Source organism: Taudactylus pleione, unplaced genomic scaffold (assembly GCF_031769625.1).
Source record: "Taudactylus pleione unplaced genomic scaffold, aTauple2 ptg000302l, whole genome shotgun sequence".
Taxonomy (NCBI): domain Eukaryota; kingdom Metazoa; phylum Chordata; class Amphibia; order Anura; family Myobatrachidae; genus Taudactylus; species Taudactylus pleione.
The window spans coordinates 9,196,200-9,215,532 of NW_028284703.1; the positions used below are offsets into that span (position 1 = coordinate 9,196,200).

At 43.9% G+C, this 19,333-nt stretch overlaps 1 protein-coding gene across 5 annotated transcripts in view; it reads left to right on the forward strand.

The window, feature by feature from the left end:
• The window catches only part of FAM114A1 (family with sequence similarity 114 member A1), a 37,106-nt gene that overhangs the window by 2,318 nt on the left and 15,455 nt on the right, over window positions 1-19,333 (forward strand). For all 5 annotated transcript variants that reach the window (XM_088442019.1, XM_088442022.1, XM_088442021.1 and 2 more), the window contains exons 2-10: window positions 584-867; window positions 4,356-4,437; window positions 8,106-8,213; window positions 10,562-10,659; window positions 11,326-11,460; window positions 12,019-12,171; window positions 12,313-12,436; window positions 13,957-14,036; window positions 16,176-16,346. In XM_088442019.1, coding sequence (XP_088298145.1) covers window positions 589-867; window positions 4,356-4,437; window positions 8,106-8,213; window positions 10,562-10,659; window positions 11,326-11,460; window positions 12,019-12,171; window positions 12,313-12,436; window positions 13,957-14,036; window positions 16,176-16,346 — 1,230 coding nt within the window. In that variant the 5' untranslated portion in view covers window positions 584-588. The remainder of the gene's footprint in view (window positions 1-583; window positions 868-4,355; window positions 4,438-8,105; window positions 8,214-10,561; window positions 10,660-11,325; window positions 11,461-12,018; window positions 12,172-12,312; window positions 12,437-13,956; window positions 14,037-16,175; window positions 16,347-19,333) is intronic.

Genomic DNA, 19,333 nt, shown 5'->3' on the forward strand with positions numbered 1-19,333 from the left:
CCTTGTCCTCTTCTGCCCCCGTGTCCTTGTCCTCTTCTGCCCCCGTGTCCTTGTCCTCTTCTGCCCCGTGTAGTTGTCCTCTTCTGCCCCCGTGTAGTTGTCCTCTTCTGCCCCCGTGTCCTTGTCCTCTTCTGCCCCCGTGTAGTTGTCCTCTTCTGCCCCCGTGTAGTTGTCCTCTTCTGCCCCCGTGTCGTTGTCCTCCTCTGCCCCCGTGTCGTTGTCCTCCTCTGCCCCCGTGTCGTTGTCCTCCTCTGCCCCCGTGTCGTTGTCCTCCTCTGCCCCGTGTCGTTGTCCTCCTCTGCCCCCGTGTCGTTGTCCTCCTCTGCCCCGTGTCGTTGTCCTCCTCTGCCCCCGTGTCGTTGTCCTCCTCTGCCCCCGTGTCGTTGTCCTCCTCTGCCCCCGTGTCGTTGTCCTCCTCTGCCCCCGTGTCGTTGTCCTCCTCTGCCCCCGTGTCGTTGTTGTTTTTCTCCTCTGCCCCCATGTTATTGACATTGTCCCTCACTTACCCTATTTATACAATTGATGCTGTTCTTCACTTTTCACGTGTAATATAATTATTGTTGTCCTCTTCTTCCACCTGTAGTAAAAATGTCAAGTGAGGAAAGTAAGGCAGAAGATGACAGCACTGAGACTGAGCTGGAGAAGATTGCAAATCTCGTATTGAGGGATAATGAGGATTCGGTGCCAGAGGACAGTCCACAAACTAGTGATGTACTAAAGACATCAGGTGCTGAACCAGCTCTGAACTGTGAAGAGCAAGAACCCCAAATAATACAAACACAACCAATCCCTGTGGAGTGTTGTGACCCTGTGAGCTTAGAACCAGTGACTGACGTTAGTCCCACCCATGAAGAACAAGTAAATCCAGTATGTAGTTCAGCTCTCACAAATCTACGTTATAAGTTGGCCGCTCACTCACACCCAGTGGATGAAGCCATTTTGTGATTGAATTATCATCTCATTCATTCACTACATGTTAGTTACAAAGTGAGCCATGATGCAAAAATTACATTTTGATTTGGTGACCCGTACAATTTAATCAAATATGTTAATTATTTATATTTTTTCTTTTTATTGGATAATTTATTTTTATTGAGCAAAAATATATAATAATACAATAGTCAGATTATATATACATGACAGTCTGGTGAGATGTAAGAGTCAGTTATATAGTTTATAGTACGTTTCAGCAGAAATAGAACCAGCGCCACCATGAGTGCAAAGTAGGGATCGCTCCACACGTGCAGATTGTAATACAAAATGGGAAAAATTAATAAAACCATCTGGGCAAAGTAGCTAAGAAAAAAAGGGGCGGGGTTGTGGAGGTAGGGATGGGGGAGGAGCAAATGCAAGGTGGGACTCGCTGATTAATGGGTGGAAGTAATATTAGGCATGTAAATGGAGGCAGTTAACATGCAGAAGAGACTCCATTGCTAGTTCCTAATATAGGGGTGTAATAAGTTTGTTCCCCAATTTTGGGGTCGATAAATAAAGACTGGGAAGTGCTTGAGTCTTTAAAGTTTAGCCATTGACACCAAATCTTGATGGCGATCTTGTGCTGAGAATGTAATGTCATCAATTTCCAAAATGACCAATTCTGTGGAGCCATTCACCCAGGGAGAGAGAGGAGGCTCTTCCCCAGTGAGCAGGAAGCCTGCCATAGCCGCATTCTTCAGGTGTCTCAGCAAGGAGTTTGTGTATTATGAAATTGGCAGGGTAGATAAATTTAAAAGCCAAAACTCTGGACTGTTGGACTCATTGCCTCCCAAAGTCTTTTCAGGTGTTGACTACATTTTGCCAATAGTGAACTCTCCACTAGCATCCTGAAACCCCATGTGACTTTTTACAGTACTGTCCTGGGAAGCGGTATTAACCTGGTATAACTTTATATTAGGTTTCCATCAGCACTTCAGCACTGTGTGCGTGAAAGATGTGTGGCTTGAAATAGCTTGGTCCACTAGCTAGCTCTCCCTTACAGATTCTTCTCGGTCCACTAGTCACTGTCTGGTAAACTATGGTTAACCTGGGACATAAAATCTCAAGAAAAAATTAGAGCTCGATTCAATGCAACGTGAATTGAATAGCATCGGGAAGGAGCTCCCGAAGTTATTCAATTCAGCACGCTGTTAACCCTGACTAAGAATTTCTTCTCGCATCCTGGGGTGCGAGCAGAAAGCTGACAAAACTCCTGGCGCGATGCTTTTTTCTGTCCTTAGCTTCGCGGAAATAGCATCGCGCTGGGCAGTTTAGTCGGAGAATGCTGGTTCTCGCGACTAAACACCAAAACAGCGCGCTGAATTGAATAGCTCCAGGAGCTTCTTTCCGTTGCTATTCAATTCGCATTGAATTGAATCAAGCCCTTAGATCCCTATCATGGAAGAGATTGAGCCCCTCACACAAAAAAACTATGGACCATATTCAATTTGAGGCGAAAAGTCCGTTATCGGTGATAATTTATCGCAGATGATGTCATTTCGCCTATTTCAATTATCCCCATATTCAATTTCAAAGACTTTTCGCCGGTGCGAAAAGTCTTTCTTAAAAAATGGGGATAAGTTTTCACCATGTAATACATGGTGAAAAAAAGGGCAGAATGGGGGTTTAGGGGTGCAGGCTTAAAAAAAATAGCCTGCAGCCCTGGGAGTGTCCCCTAAAAATATTCTGTGTCAAAAAAAAATTAAAGTCCTCAGGACACCCCAAAAAAATTTACTTTCATTTTGGGGGCAAAAAAAATAATAATTGGGGAACAAAGTTTAAAAATAGCTAAATTAATTCAGGGGGGTCCCCAAGTATGTGGCAGGTGTTTTCTAGAAGGCGGGTGGTAGCGGCAGGTGCATTTTGGAAGAATTTTTTAAAATAATTTTAGGGACTTAAAAATATGCTTGCACCCATTTTCATGTACCCCAAATTTGATGGGCATAGTTATTTAAAAAAAAATAGAGATAAATGCTATTCTTCACCCATTTCTGCACCTGCCACGGCTATTTAAAAGCCCGACTTACCTTCCGCAGGACAAAACGGGGGTACCCATAGTGATCCCCCATGTCAGACCATCTTTTAGGGGAGTGCCAGTATGATTTCCCGAAAATTTCCAGGACTTTTCGATACTTACCTTTCCGCCGGGTCCCATATTTGCCGGATCCGAATTCAATACGGGGATAAGCTGGCACGCGCCCGATACTTTATCCCTGGAAAAACCTCCGATGATGGCGAAAAGTCCAAGCTCGGATGTTTCGCCTCAAATTGAATACGGGCCTATATCTCTAATCTGGACGTAGGTGAGATCATCTTTGTCCAGAAAATCAAGTTTATCTTTCAGTTCCAAGAAGATAGGTATCCGTCTTGTACTAATTAGCTGGGTGACCCGCAGGTGTGGATTGCTAGGTCCACATTAAGAAGTTAGACTGTCAATAGGTCGACACCAGAAGGTCGACAGTCAATAGGCCGACACGTTAAAAGGTGGACAGTGATTTAGGTCGACATGGTTAAAAGGTCGACATTCAAATGGTCGACAAAAAAAAAAGGTTGACACTTTTTACCTTTTTTTTTTAAACCTATCCTTAACCCTAAAAATCATGAAAAAACATGTCAAGCTTTTTTGTATCGACCTTTTAACCCTGTTGATCTATTGACTGTCTGCCTTTTAAGTGTAGACTTACCATCCAAATACCCCGATTCTCAGCTTACCTGACAGAGGGAAGTCTGGGTCTGGGTTCTGTAACAGAACGAGTGGCGGAAATATAGTCACTTCTCTGAATCCTTTTCAACAAAAGAGAATGGGGCCAATTGTCAGATATTTAATAGATGGTCATTTAAATAGCCAAGGGATAGTCTGAAGTGATTTGTGTTGCACCTCAATCAACACCCGTTGTCAGTGTGTATGGGCGCTGGATCAGTCTAGCACCCTGGAGAGCATAACGGCTTGCAAATAACATGACAGAATGGGTAATTGCAGTCCTCAATTGAGAATTCCTCCTGTATAAAATATCTTTGGAGAACCTAGGTCACCATCTTCCCCCATACAAAGCTCTGGTTGTAGGCAAACTGGTGAATATTTTTTTTGGTACTGCCAGTTGGTAGAGTTTGTGTAAAATACAATATTTTGGGCAAAACACCAGGCTTCACCAAAAAAAAATCCATAGTCTGCCAAGTCTGAACGAACCTTGGAAAATAAGGATTCAGATTTCCTACATTAGCCCTACCAGCTGAAATAGTTGCCGTTAATCCAGGTATGACGTTTACTATCTAAAGGTTTATTTTATTCTATTCTAACCTGGACAGTTAACTGCTATATTGAGATTTTATTTAGCACTTTACTACAGTATAGGCAGCTTAGTATTTTACTCATGTTTCAGGACACAGACGCAAAAGGAAACACCTGGACGACTTGGGGAACGTGGGGAAAATCCCTCCTATCGTCAGCCAGTGCTACTGTAGGTGAGATGATCATCAGTACTACTAACCCTGTTCCTGGGAAACACAGCAAATCTGCATTGTCAGTACTTCGTACATTTCAAAACCAGACACACACAGGAAAAGTGTATTTAAATTTATATGTTTAGTCCTAAACGTGTGTTTGTGTGTAAAGTGACAGGAGCTGATTGGTTGGTACTGTGTCTCTCTCCACTTTATCTCTATACAAGGCTTTGTACATCCAGGGTCGGACTGGCCCACAGGGGTACAGGGGATTCTCCCGGTGGGCCCCACAGCGTGAGGGCCCAGCCCCTCCTCTAGGGGTCGGGTTTTAGACTGTGCACTTGAACTATACATATGTTACACTATATAATATATGTACATTGTTAAGGGGACCAGTCCATGCACTCTCTATTGGTTAGCCAAGCCTCAGTGGAGGCTGGTCACACCCCTAAGCATGGGCCCCTATCACTGCATTCCCCCAGTGGGCCCTTCATGCCCAGTCCAACACTGTGTACATCTGCCCCATGCTGCTACAAATGAACAGAATTGGCATACTAATATCTGTTATTTTGCAAATGTTATAAATGAAATAGAGACCTTTCCTGTAGTAATGGAAATGTCAATGAACTTCATATACTATAGCTGCGATGCTAATTCTATCAGCAGGCGGGGTCAATATGCACACAGCCAATCAAAATCAGCTAGCTCTTCAGCATTGCATTTTGTCGCACCAGCCGTCCAGCGTCCACAAGGGGTAGGCCTCCTAAGAGGCGAATCTGCGCATGCATCCATCTTTAATTGTGTCTCAATGACATGAATACGCCCATACTTTACTAGGGCGAAGCTTGACCCACTCCATGCTTCCTCTACAGGTGTAAGGGGGATGCATGTCACTAATGCGCTAATGTTTATATACCGATGTACTGTATACCTTTATATTTGTGATGCGCACAAGCAGGTGGAAATGCATGTTGCCCGTAGAGTATAAAGACTGATTTAGCAAGAAAAGCAAAAATAAAATGCTTTGGACTAGGGCAGTATGAGATAACACCTTTCAGAATTAGAAGCCAATTGCCTGTATTACAATCATTCAATATGCTAATTTCATACTATTGCCAAAATAAATGCGATGCTGTGTCAGTAAATATTAAAGTATATTTATAGTTACATTCTAATGTGATGAAGTGTAACCAGTATAGGACTTTGCTATGTCAGCACAGCTATAGGTTTAGCACCTATCTGATTCAGAGATGGACGGAATTGTAGAGCCGCACACAGGGCCTGATTCAGAGATGGACGGAATTGCAGAGCCGCACACAGGGCCTGATTCAGAGATGGACGGAATTGCAGAGCCGCACACAGGGTCTGATTCACAGATGGACGGAATTGAAGAGTCGCACACAGGGTCTGATTCAGAGATGGACGGAATTGCAGAGCCGCACACACAGGACCTGATTCAGAGATGGACGGAATTGCAGAGGCGCACCCAGGGCCTGATTCAGAGATGGACGGAATTGCAGAGCCGCACACAGGGCCTGATTCAGAGATGGACGGAATTGCAGAGCCGCACACAGGGCCTGATTCACAGATGGACGGAATTTCAGAGCCGCACACAGGGCCTGATTCAGAGATGGACGGAATTGCAGAGCAGCAGACAGGGCCTGATTCAGAGATGGACGGAATTTCAGAGCCGCACACAGGGCCTGATTCAGAGATGGACGGAATTGCAGAGCCGCACACAGGGTCTGATTCAGAGATGGACGGAATTTCAGAGCCGCACACAGGGCCTGATTCAGAGATGAACGGAATTGCAGAGCCGCACACAGGGCCTGATTCAGAGATGGTCGGAATTGCAGAGCCGCACACAGGGCCTGATTCAGAGATGGACGGAATTGCAGAGCAGCACACAGGGCCTGATTCAGAGATGGACGGAATTGCAGAGCCGCACACAGGGCCTGATTCAGAGATGGACGGAATTGCAGAGCCGCACACAGGGCCTGATTCAGAGATGGACGGAATTGCAGAGCCGCACACAGGGCATGATTCAGAGATGATAAACGGAATTGTAGAGCCGCACACAGGTTCTGATTCAGAGATGGACGGAATTGCAGAGCCGCACAGGGCCTGATTCAGAGATGGACGGAATTGCAGAGCCGCACACAGGGCCTGATTCAGAGATGTTCGGAATTGCAGAGCCGCACACAGGGTCTGATTCAGAGATGGACGGAATTGTAGAGCCGCACATAGGGCCTGATTCAGAGATGGACGGAATTGCAGAGCCGCACACAGGGCCTGATTCAGAGATGGACGGAATTGCAGAGCCGCACACAGGGTCTGATTCAGAGATGGACGGAATTGCAGAGCCGCTCACAGGGCCTGATTCAGAGATGGACGGAATTGTAGAGCCGCACATAGGGCCTGATTCAGAGATGGACGGAATTGCAGACCCGCACACAGGGCCTGATTCAGAGATGGACGGAATTGCAGACCCGCACACAGGGCCTGATTCAGAGATGGACGGAATTGCAGAGCCACACACAAGCAGCTGTGCAATTTCGTCCATCTAAAATACCTATTGCAGCGGTTGGCTTTAGCCTCTGCAACCGGCCTGGTTCCTGGTCACATGCGAGGCCTGGAATCTGCATCTACCGTCGCAGATCATGGCCTCGTCCCTCCCGGAAAATGGGGACGACATGCTAACGTTTCCGGGAACGGAGACCAGCCATGCCCTTCTCCGTCCCCAAAACCACATGCTTCGGCTTGGAAGGGTCTGCGGGCGAGATTGCAGGACCTGTTCTGCACATTCACCCACCACCGGAGGTGTACTCTAACCATCGTGTTAACATACATGTCTGAATTAGGTCCACAGTTCCCGATTGGTCACAAATGACCGATTTTTTGGGGACGACACATGTGCCGGGTCTGCTCATGTGCAGCGATGACACTGTGACCCTGGTTCAGTTTCCTGGGTGCCACAGCCTTATTGGCCGGCTGCGGCCGCTTGGGGGCGGGGTGGCGATGGTGTCCGTTTTACAAAACAGGATGTAGATGTTCCAAGGCCAGGATCTGAGTCTCCCAACATAAATTTCCTGGCCCCAGCAAAGAATTTTCGGAGGCCATTCTGAGTAAGCTTAGGTCGATAGTGAGCCGATGCAGCACTCGGAGCTGCAATGCTGGCAGTGGGTATCTTTTACCTTCAGGCACCTCTTTAGCATGTTTTCTCATCGCTTCTGCGTCCATCTCTGAATCAGGCTCTATATTCTATTTTTTTTTTTCAATCTCCATCCTATGGTGCACAGTGCACAGCATGCTCTAACTTCAAACAGGCCATACACACAATGGGGCAGATGTATGAAGCTCTGGGAAGTGATAAAGTGGAGAGTGATAAACGACCAACCAATCAGCTCCCAACTGTCATGTTACAGGCTGTGTTTGAAAAATGACAGTTGGGAGCTGATCGGTTGGACGTTTATCACTCTCCACTTTATCACTTCCCAGAGCTTCATACATCTGCCCCAATATCACTACGTGCAGGGTTCAAGAAATCGTTCTAGTGATCCTATATCCATCCTGAATATACCATACATCCTCGTGTCAATGTTCTCTGCATGAGACTACAAACTACTTTGGCTGCCAGCAGAATGTTTTAATGGTATTAGATGATTAACCTAGAACCTTTGTGCTAACAGGCCATGGGCTGTCTGCCGTGAAGGAGAAAGCAGGAGCCACTTTGCGAATCAGGACCTCAGAGTCTGATGGAGGTTTGGATGCCGGAAGCTCTGAAGCCGTAGAACAAGGTGGCGTATTGTGCATTATATTATATTATATATATGTCCTGGCCACAGTCACCTGCATTACATAGCGCAGACCAGTTGCAGATTAAAGAAAATAACCTTTGACTCACACATAAATATTTTAAAAATATGCTGCTTATGACTGAATGACCATAACATACGCTCTAATTTTATTTATTACACAGGCAGCCTAAATTGTCCCTACTTTACAATCCCGTGTCAGATGACCCTTATTTACTGTGCTGTACTTTGGCAGACTTTTATGGCTGTATGATGCCTGTACAGCACTGCCGACGCTCTAAGGTGCCTTGCAAATAGAAGTAAATAAAATAATAAAATTAATTCCCATCTGCACCTACTGCAACACCAGGTCATGTTACTCCTGTACTCATATATTTTTTTATTTAAATAATAATAATGTGTGACTTTATTATTATAACACCAGAGAAATATCGCTTCTATCATATTTAGCAAAACAATATTTTTGTGTATTATTATTTCACACTTTTGCGAGTGAACAAATACTTTACTTTTTCTCTAATAACACCTGTAAAAATAACCCACTTTGTGTGTCTTTTAAAGCCATTATCGGACATACCGTCAAAACTTACCCCTGCCGCATGCTATGTGCAGAATGTAAGCGATTAAGCATCTGAGGGGTCTATTTACTAAGCAGTGTTAGGAGACAGAGTGAAAAGTGATAAGGTGCCAGCCAATCAGCTCCCAACTGCCATCTCACAGGCTGTGTTTGAAAAAACAGTTGGGAGCTGATTGGCTGGCACCTCATCACTTTCTTATCACTTTTCACTCTGTCACCTAATACTTACTTAGTAAATAGACCCCTGAGTTTTCAAACACTTCTGCGATACTCCCATAACACACACAGCAGACAGTGCATCTCCATGCCAAATTATAGCCACCTCCCAGTCACCGAACAGGAATGCCCAATACATTCTTAGACTGCGTATCTCAATTGCAACTGCGCATCTGTGCGTACGCACCATGGGATGTATGCACTGTTTGATTTTTAGCGACTTAGATGCATGCTCTGTTGATAAATATTGACCATTTTGTGAGAGACTCACAATCAGGCCCAATGTGTGGCTGCCAGATACAGACAGTTTGCTAAACAGACACAGACTGTCAGACATGTCATGGGAAGGCAGAGGAGGCAGGATGTCACAGCGAAAACAGACTTCAGGGTGACGTTACAAAGCCTCTCTGCTTACTACATCATGTGCCACGTGACTGTGGTTGCCATGGTAATAAAGTAACACTGGAAAATATGCAGGATTATTAATATCAGAAGTAACAGACTACAGGAAATGGTGAATAGCATTGTATTTAATGAGAGCAATTTCACAGTATACACATTCAGGATCATTTATGAACTGGAAAGAACATGAGCCCTCAGTGCTTCTTTATGTGCACATGTAATTGTCCTGTTAGCGCACGTGAAGGTGCACACACAATTCCTGTTCTCTGGAAACACCTCTGTAAGATCAATCCTCACCTACATATGCAGGTTGACAGATGGCCCCGGAAAGGCACAGGGTGGAAAGAGTAAAAAAAAAAAAAAAATCACATCAAACCCTCTCCAACATTACAAGCATCTGCTTAGGGACTGGCTGTATTACTTGTGTCATCATTGTGAGTTTGAAGGTCTTGAAGTGAGTTTGAAGCTTGAGGGCACAAACACATTCTGAAATGAAAATCCAGGACACCTATGTGGCCTGAAGCCACGAAACCCTCCCCTTACTTCCTTTTAGATATCTCATAATGGGAAGGCTGATGATTGCTCAGTTGCCCTGTTCTATTTATTGATAAATAGACCCCGTAGGGTAGGGAAAGGGAATAGTCATGGGAAAACTGTATCATACCATAGCCCTGAAAATATAGGTACAAGACCTTTTGTCTTCTCACCACAACTCATGTGCCGAATCCATAGTTCATCCTCCTGTCGGCTATGCAAACCTATCCAGCTGCTGCAGCGGCAGCCATCTTGGTACACTCATCTATGTGCTTCCCTGTAAAAATGGGTACTTTTGCCCAAAAGTAGAAATGTGTGACCCACATGCCTTTTATCACTATAATGTGCGGAGGTAACAACATTTAATTACTTCCACAGAGGCGCTTGGCGGGTGGATTGGTTTGCAACCTTTGTAGTGCTATCCTTTACACCATGCTTACTTAGCTGTCCGCACTACACCATCCACCAGCATCTGGTAATTGGACACCGTGAACCACAAATGTTCAGCTTCTCAACATATAATTCGGCTGTGTGGTATTATCATTTTCCTAACTCCAGTTTATCTAAGAATAATATCCTTTCTTTGTTGCTTTGATTAAAGTATTGACAGAAAAAGATGATTGTCCGGCTGAGCCTTTATCACCTTCCACGAGTTCTCGCGGTGTGTTTTCAGCGTTAACGAATGTCGTACAAAATACGGTGAGTAGTTATGGCCTTGACATGGTGACAGATGATCATGAATTGTTACCAAATATGAGACCACACAAACACTAGAGATAAATACAAGCGTACAAGTCAGTGAATAGAGGCTGGAGGAGCCTAGCAGTTTGCACCTGTTCGGCATGAGTCTTATTTTGGGTGTCATACATGTAATTTCTTATTAGATGTGGATGCTGAAACGGTCTATAAAATGTATACTTGCCTATAAGTGATCCTTGGTGTCTATACAGGCAGCTGGCCATGGGGAGATGTATCAAAAAGTGGTTTAGTTGCCAATCAGCTTTTTGCTATCATTTATCAATTGCGCTCAATAAAATGACAGTTAGAATCTGATTGGTTGCTATGGGTAACTTCTCAACCTGTCCTCTTAAGAATGTTTGAAACACCTCCTCCCATATGAAATAACCTTTGGTAATAATCTGCTGGGAAAGTTCAAGGTTGTATAACGTTATGATGCATCTACCCTACAAGTAGACATTTCCTTTTGCTACATGATATGTAATTGTCCCGTAGACAGTATGACGTCATGTATAGTTAGCAGGTTGCTCTTTTTTAAAATTTGTAAAAATAATTTCTTATTATTGGTATATTTGTAAACTGGTGTTGCCAGTTATTTATATAGCTAATGATGCACTGATACTGCAGGGTAAGTCCGTTCTGAGTGGTGGCCTCGATGCCTTGGAGTTTATTGGGAAGAAGACCATGAATGTACTTGCAGAAAGTGACCCTGGATTTAAGAAAACGAAAATTCTTATGCAGAGAACGGTGTCTTTATCGCAGGTGAGTCATTCAGTTCCCCATGCAGAGTGCGACCAGCTAATTGCCTAAATTTATCATTGTTGTGCTATAAATAATTTGATTGCCTAGGATGAAGCCAGAGCACGCAGTCTTATTCTGCCGTTATTTCAGGTAGGTAAATACGGGTTGGGTACAGGAAGCCGATGCTCAGGATCCCGATGGCGGCTTCCCGGCAGGGTTAGGATAACAACACCTGTCGGTAGGTATCCTAACCCTCTCCCTAACCCTCCCTCCCCTAAACTTAACCACCCCCTTCCCGCATCCTAAACCTATCCCTCAGGCGGTCGGGATGCCGGTGCCAGGATTCTGACAGGTGTTGGGATTCTGGCACCAGTATTCTAAGCGCCGACATCCCCTTTGCCGGGATACTGACTGTATCTCCATAAATACAGCACTGATGTTCGGTAGATATTACTAATGAAATGTGTTGTTTATCTATGTTAGATTTAGCTTTGCCTTACTGAGAGTGAGCACAAAGGATGGTTTCTTAGTATATATGGCAGATAAGATAACATACCTCTTGCTGCTTGGTTATTGCAGATGTTGCGGGAAGCTAAGGAAAAAGAGAAGCAGAGGCTGTCAGAGCAGGTGACTGATGAGAGGACGGCTCACTATGGGATGCTGTTTGATGAGTACCAGGGTCTGTCACACCTGGAGGCTTTGGAAATACTCTCCAATGAAAGCGAGACAAAGGTAATATAAGAGGAAACGATTTGGGCAGAATTACTTTTCCTCCTTACTAGCTTTCTGGGATTTTTTTGTTTTTTTTTACAAAGTAGCGTTAAGAACTGAAAGTGTACAACTATGTGTTTAATATTATCCATTTATCCTCAGGTCCAGATGTATCTATCGTCTTTGGGAGAAGAAAAGCTGGAACCGTTGAAAGCAGATCTTATTGTGATCAAGGAGATTTTTCTTCAGAAAGATTTTGATAATGAAGAGGAAACGTGTACTAAAGGTAAATTATGATATTCTGCGCAGTCTCCGTCTGACACCCCTGCCATTACTGAGATACTTATACACACACACGTGCACACGTGCACACATGCTCACGTCTCATTCAGTGTAATATCCAAGCACTGTAGGTAAATTGTGATAAACTGCGCACCCCTGCCATTACTGAGATACTTATACACACACGTGCAAACGTGCTCACGTCTCATTCAGTGTAATATCCAAGCACTGTAGGTAAATTATGATATTCTGCGCACCTCTGCCATTACTGAGATACTTATACACACACGTGCAAACGTGCTCACGTCTCATTCAGTGTAATATCCAAGCTCCAGAGCCTGCAGAGCTCCGATATCAAGCAGGACTTGTGTTGAAGGCAGTTGATTGGACAAGGCAACTCATGATGACAGCCCTCCAATGAGATTCCTTAGACACTATGGGGGAGATGTATAAAAACATCTAAAGGGGGCACGAGGAGGTATTGCGCTTAGGAACCAAACAGATTCTGGCTATCTGATTGGTTGCTATGGGCAACACCTCCGCTTGTCCTCTTTAGAAGGTTTGATACATTTCTCCCTAGATATACTAAGCCTTGGAGAAAGATAAAGTACCAACCAATCAGCTCCGAATTGTCACTTTTAAGGCTGTGGGGCTCATTCATCAACAAGTTTTATCATGCGCAAGGAGTTTTAAAACTCGTTGCGTATGATAAATGGCGCTCAAGCTAATCGGCTCCCAAGTGTCATTTTTCAAACAGATGACAGTTAGGAGCTGATTGGCTGGAGCACCATTATCATAGGCAACGGGTTTTATTACTTTGGGGTCTATTTACTAAGCAGTGTTAGGTGACAGAGTGAAAAGTGATAAGGTACCAGCCAATCAGCTCCCAACTGCCATTTTTCAAACACAGCCTGTGAGATGACAGTTGGGAGCTGATTGGCTGGTAACACTGATTGGCTGGTAACACTTAGTAAATAGACCGGCTTTGTACACACACCTCTATGCCAAGGCGTCACCGCACCTCGATGTCACCCTTCCTGGGCGTGGCACCCAAATGCCAGTTCCTCTGCAGTGACCCGGAACCGGATGCTGCACTGTGACATTATCGTGCAGCACCCAGCTCCTGGCACAGTCTCCAGGGGGCAGCCCAGCATCTTCGGGAATGCTGGGCACTCCCCCAGAGTGATGTAAACAGGGGCTTCCCATGAAGCCACTGCCCTAGATTGAAGTAGACGTAGCCATACTACAAGGCCATACCCCCTTTATTGGATGCGCAGGGAGCCATTTAACGCATCGGGTGTCACTGACCCCGGTGCCGCCACTGCCCCGATGTCTGATCATAATGTTGGAGGCCTGTATGGCGGGGATCTAGAAAGGGGGATCTCTTTGGTTTGACTAATTGCTGAGGTGGTTCTATGTTACATATCACAAACTGCTGCTCTGTCGTTACTGCTGACCAGTATTACAGTATTATAATAATAACACTACGGATAACTGTAACAAATGCTCTGTTCATTGGTGCAGAGACAGAGGAGTTTGCCAGCATGCTTACTGAATTACTGTTTGAACTTCATGTCGCTGCTACACCTGACAAGCTGAATAAGGTCTGTGCTTTCATCTATTATTTATTCTTCTAGATATTTTATTACTATATGGAAGTTTTTTTTATTATATAACCCTGTTGTTCTACATATTCCCAGTTATTTCTGGACATATTCTCATTCACTGTTACTTCTTAGCTCAGCACAAAGCAGTAGGACGCTCAGTACAATACTGGTGACATCATTAACATTCCAATCTCATTGAGAATTGCTGTAAAGTATTATAAATGAGCACACAGTGTCGTTTGCTTCTCTGACATCTATTTCTCAGGTACAGAAAGAAGCAGGACCACGGTCCCCAGGTAGTATCAGTGCTGTGTATTTACTGTGTCAGTGTGCTCTATGGGGGAGATTCAAATGTTCTGTACGCCCCCTGCTGGGCGTCTATACGAATAGGCACCCGACAGAGCAATTCAATTTTTTCTCCGTTCAGGGTGCCCTTTAGTATTTAATGTGGCTACAAGCACCAGGTTTAGGTAAACCCATCTAAAGAAGTAGTTAGGGTACCCAAACCAACGAGGTTAGGGTTAGGCTGTGGGACGGGAGGGTTAGAGTCAGGCACTAGGGAGAGGTTAGGGTTAGGCTGTAGGACGGGAGGGTTAGGAACTAGTGAGAGGTTAGGGTTAGGCTGCGGGACGGGAGGGTTAGGGATAGGCTGTGGGATGGGAGGGTTATGGTTAGGCACTAGAGGGTTAGGCTGCGGTTTTTCAGGTTTTGTGACATCATTGTTCCTGCCCTATGTATCAAACAACTAATTGACACATTTCTACAAAGTAAGGCTGCCAAGCTGTCAGTCACTCCCTGCTTGCTTTGATTGAGACGCATCTCCCACCTAACTTACTGAGTGACAAAGAGCATGATGGACATATTGACATAAGTATAAACACTCCAGATATTTAATGTATAGTATTCAGCGCAGTAATAACCCGTGCAGACTGATAAACACATACGTCATTCACAAGTTTACACCAGATCATATATAATATTATTATTATTTATTGTTGTTGATTTAAATGGTACCACAGTGCTCCCCAATGGGGAAACGAGAGCATACATAAAACCGGGACATGGTAGACTAAATAATTGCAGACATGAAAAGAGAGGATGAGATAGCTTACAGTCTAGTAAGAGAATATAAATAAAGATCATCAATGGCAGCGCTTACCTGTTACCTCTAGGGGGTCTGGGCTCTCTGCCGGTCTGTGCAGCCGGGTTGTGTGTATGCGCGGGCTCTCAATAACGCGCATGACATGGGTACAAACTGACAAGCAGCCCAGACTTCTAGCAGTCCCTGGAAATAGAGCTGACACTACTGCAATCATGTGGCTTTCCATTGGAAGCACTCTCTCTGCGGAATTGGTATGAATGACCGCCGGACCTAAGGCCGGCGGTTCATATATACCGACAGTGGAACACAGGCAGAGGGAATCCCGACAGGTAAGTAAACAAACCTATCCCTAACCCTTTCCCCCCCTAACCCTAACCCTCCCTTAAGGGTGTCTAACCCTAACCCCCCCGCATAAGTGCCTAAACCTAACCCTCCCGGGGGGGGTGCCTAACCCAAACACCCTCTTCCCCTAGCCTAACCCTCCCGGTGGGGTGTCTAACCCTAAATCTCCCCCCCCCGGGAGCCCCTAACCTAACCCTCCCCACCTGTGCTTCTGTCCGCACCTGGCTTACCCTCGTTAGGTATGCCGGGCGTCGGGCTCCCGGCATAGGGATAATGACAGGTGTCGAGATTTCAACGCCTGTCATTAGACCCCTGCCGGGATTGCACAGTCTGGAAGCCGGCGGTCGGCTTCCTGACACCATCCCCTCTCTGCTAGTTGCAGTCGGGACTGGAAGTTCCATGTGGAGAAAACACTTCCCCCTGGGACTGCCTGTCTGGCTATGATTAGCAGGGAGCACTTCTAATGAGAATCCACTGCTAGGCAGCCGCTGCAGGTGGTGGATTTTACTGGGGGGACTGCAGCACCCTAGGTACAGTCTGCCACTGATAGATCATTGAATCATTATTATTATCCACTTTAAACTCTACATGAAAGTTATGTCCATGTCCTATTTGTTAGGTGTAAGTAGTTGGGCAATGGGATAAGAATTAAATGGTTTCAAGTGTACTTTATTTCTGTACAATGGCGTCAGGCTAGGAAGAAAGCCCATGACTGGTTGGCTTCAGAAACCCGACATCCAGAAGGACAGACAGAAAAGCTGGATGTGAATGTTCAGGAGGCGGAGGACATTGTGACAGAGGACCTGAAAGTGACAGATGAAGAAGGAGACAAAGTTGAGGTTAAGAAAGAAATCAATACTGAAGTAAATGTGAATTTCTTATCCTATCTTTGGTGTAGTATGTATAGTTATAGTATGTATAGTTATGGTATGGTGTAGTATGTATAGTAATAGTATGTGTAGTTATATTATGGTATAGTATGTACAGTTACGGTATGGTGTAGTATGTATAGATATAGCATGGTGTAGTATGTATTGTTACAGTATGGTTATGTATGTATGTACATGTGAATATAAAAAACAATTAGAGGGCTCACCAAGCACATAAAAGTCTTTAGCTGAAGACAAGAGCTTAAACACTATATTGTAGCGATGGGAGGAAGATCCAATCAGGATTGTCAAATGCTGGACACTGATGAAAATGTTCCTTTCTTTGGGAAACCTTCTACAGATTTTTTCTTTCACTAATGGTTCTAAAAAAAAGACCCTCTCACCAAAGAACGCCCAGAAAATTTGGCCAATAAGGCCTCACATTAGAATCAATCCAAAAATTATTGATTTTTCAGAAATTTTTAGTAAAATTCACTAGTCATATGACACAGTACATTTAAAATATAGCTTACATCAGTAATGATCCAATGCCACAGTTTGGGAGAAATCTGCATCCTGCGTCTACCCACGCAGGGGTTAGATCTTTTATAGCAGGTTCCTCCCTTAGGGCAATCGGATTACACAGATTAATACCCTACGCGTTTCGTCCGTGAGGACTTCATCAGGGGTAAACACTTCAAAATAAATGCTGTAACCAATCCTGATTATAAGTTGGTTAAAAGAATATCTTTATATCAATTGGGACCAGAACAAATGATATAACCAATCCTGATATTAAGTTGGAGAGGATGAGATCCTTGTATCAATTAGGACTTATAAGGTGATCTAAACTCACTCCTGTGATGAGCTCTGACCTGGGCTGTATATATATATATATATATAATATATTGGTATAGTATGTGTAGATATAGGGCCTGATTCAGACCCACTCGCGAGCGGCTGTCCGCTCGCAAGTGGGTCGATGTTATGGACTGAGCATGCGCACGACGGAGGGAGCTCCGTCGTGCGCATGCGCCAGACGCGACGAGCGAAGGAAAGTCCTTCGTTCGTTGTGTCCGATCAAAGGGGCGTGCTGTCAATGTTGATTGACAGCACGCCCCCTTTGGTGGGCGTGCCGGGGGCGTGCCTCCCTGACGGGGGCGTTCCCACGGGAACGCCTCCCGTCAGAAGCCGGCCCACTGACATCACTAGTGATGTCAGTGGGAGTGATTTTGGCTCTGATAGAGCCAAAATCACTCCGGAGCTTGCGGTTGAAAACCTCAACCGCAGGCTCCGGCTCGCAAATTCGATGGTCGCGATGGTCTCGACCATCGCGACCATCACAATGCACGCTCGTATAGCCTGTGGGTGGTGACCCACAGCTATACGAGCGTCCAGGAGGACGCTCCATGAAAATGGAGCCCGGCCCTCATTCAGAGCGTGCGCTCTGCTCAGAGCGTACGGCTCTGAATGAGGGCCATAGTTTGGTATATATACATTTTGGTATAGTTATAGTATGGTGTAGTATGTATAGTATGGTATAGTATGTATAGTTATACTGTAGTATGTATTGTTTTAGTATGGTATAGTATGTATAGTATAATATGTATAGTTATAGTATGGTGTGTAGTATGTATAGTATGGTATAGTTATAGTATGGTGTGTAGTTTGTATAGTTATAGTATGTATAGTTATAATATGGTGTTGTATGTATAGTTTTAGTATGGTGTGTAGTATGTATAGTATGGTATAGTTATAGTATGGTGTGTAGTTTGTATAGTTATAGTATGTATAGTTATAATATGGTGTTGTATGTATAGTTTTAGTATGGTGTGTAGTATGTATAGTATGGTATAGTTATAGTATGGTATAGTTATAGTATGGTGCAGTATGTATAGTTATAGTATGGTGTGTAGTGTGTAGTATGTATAGGTATAGTATGGTATAGTATGTATAGTTATAGTATGGCATAGTATGTATAGTTATAGTATGGTGTAGTATGTATAGTTATAGTATGGTGTGTAGTATTTATAGTATGTATAGTTATAGTATGGTGTGTAGTTTGTATAGTTATAGTATGGTATAGTATGTATAGTTATAATATGGTGTTGTATGTATAGTTTTAGTATGGTGTGTAGTATGTATAGTTATAGTATGGTGTAGTATGTATAGTTATAGTATGGTATAGTATGTATAGTTATAGTATGGTATAGTATGTATAGTTATAGTATAGTTTTAATATGGTTTAGTATGTATAGTTATGGTTAGGTGAGGTATACTGTATATAGTTATAGTATGGTGTATTATGAATATGTATAGTTTGGTGTAGTATGTATAGTTAAACTAGTTTGATGCAGTATGTATAGTTATAGTATGTTGTAGCATGGATAGATATAGTATGGTACAGTTATAGTTTTGTGCAGTATGCATAGTTATAGTATGGTGTAGTATGTATTGTTATAGTATGATTACGTATGTATGTATATATAAATATATATACATATATGTGTATGTACATATTTTTTTTGTATAGTATGCATATATATAGTTTGGTGTGTGTGTGTGTGTATATATATATATATATATATATATATATATATATATATATATATACACAGAGTGTGTGTGTGTGTATATATATATATATATATATATATGTGTGTGTGTGTGTGTCCAATAGACAGGCACTCCTATATAAGGGTAATCATCTGCCTGGGTGCTCCTTTTTGTAATCATACAAATATATTATCGAGTTATGCTACGTGAGTAGTCCAACACCGCACAGTGGGCCTGATTCAGAGCCGCTCGTAAGCGGCAGTACGCTCGTTCCGAGCGATATTTGCACATCTGCGCATGCGTACGGTTTTTAGTACGCATGCGCGAACCAGTCAGTGCGGCCGAAAATCGTTTGTTCGCTATATAGCGAATTCCTGCTATTTTGAGTGAAAGAATGAGGCGTATGTGGGTGGTAACAGGGAAAG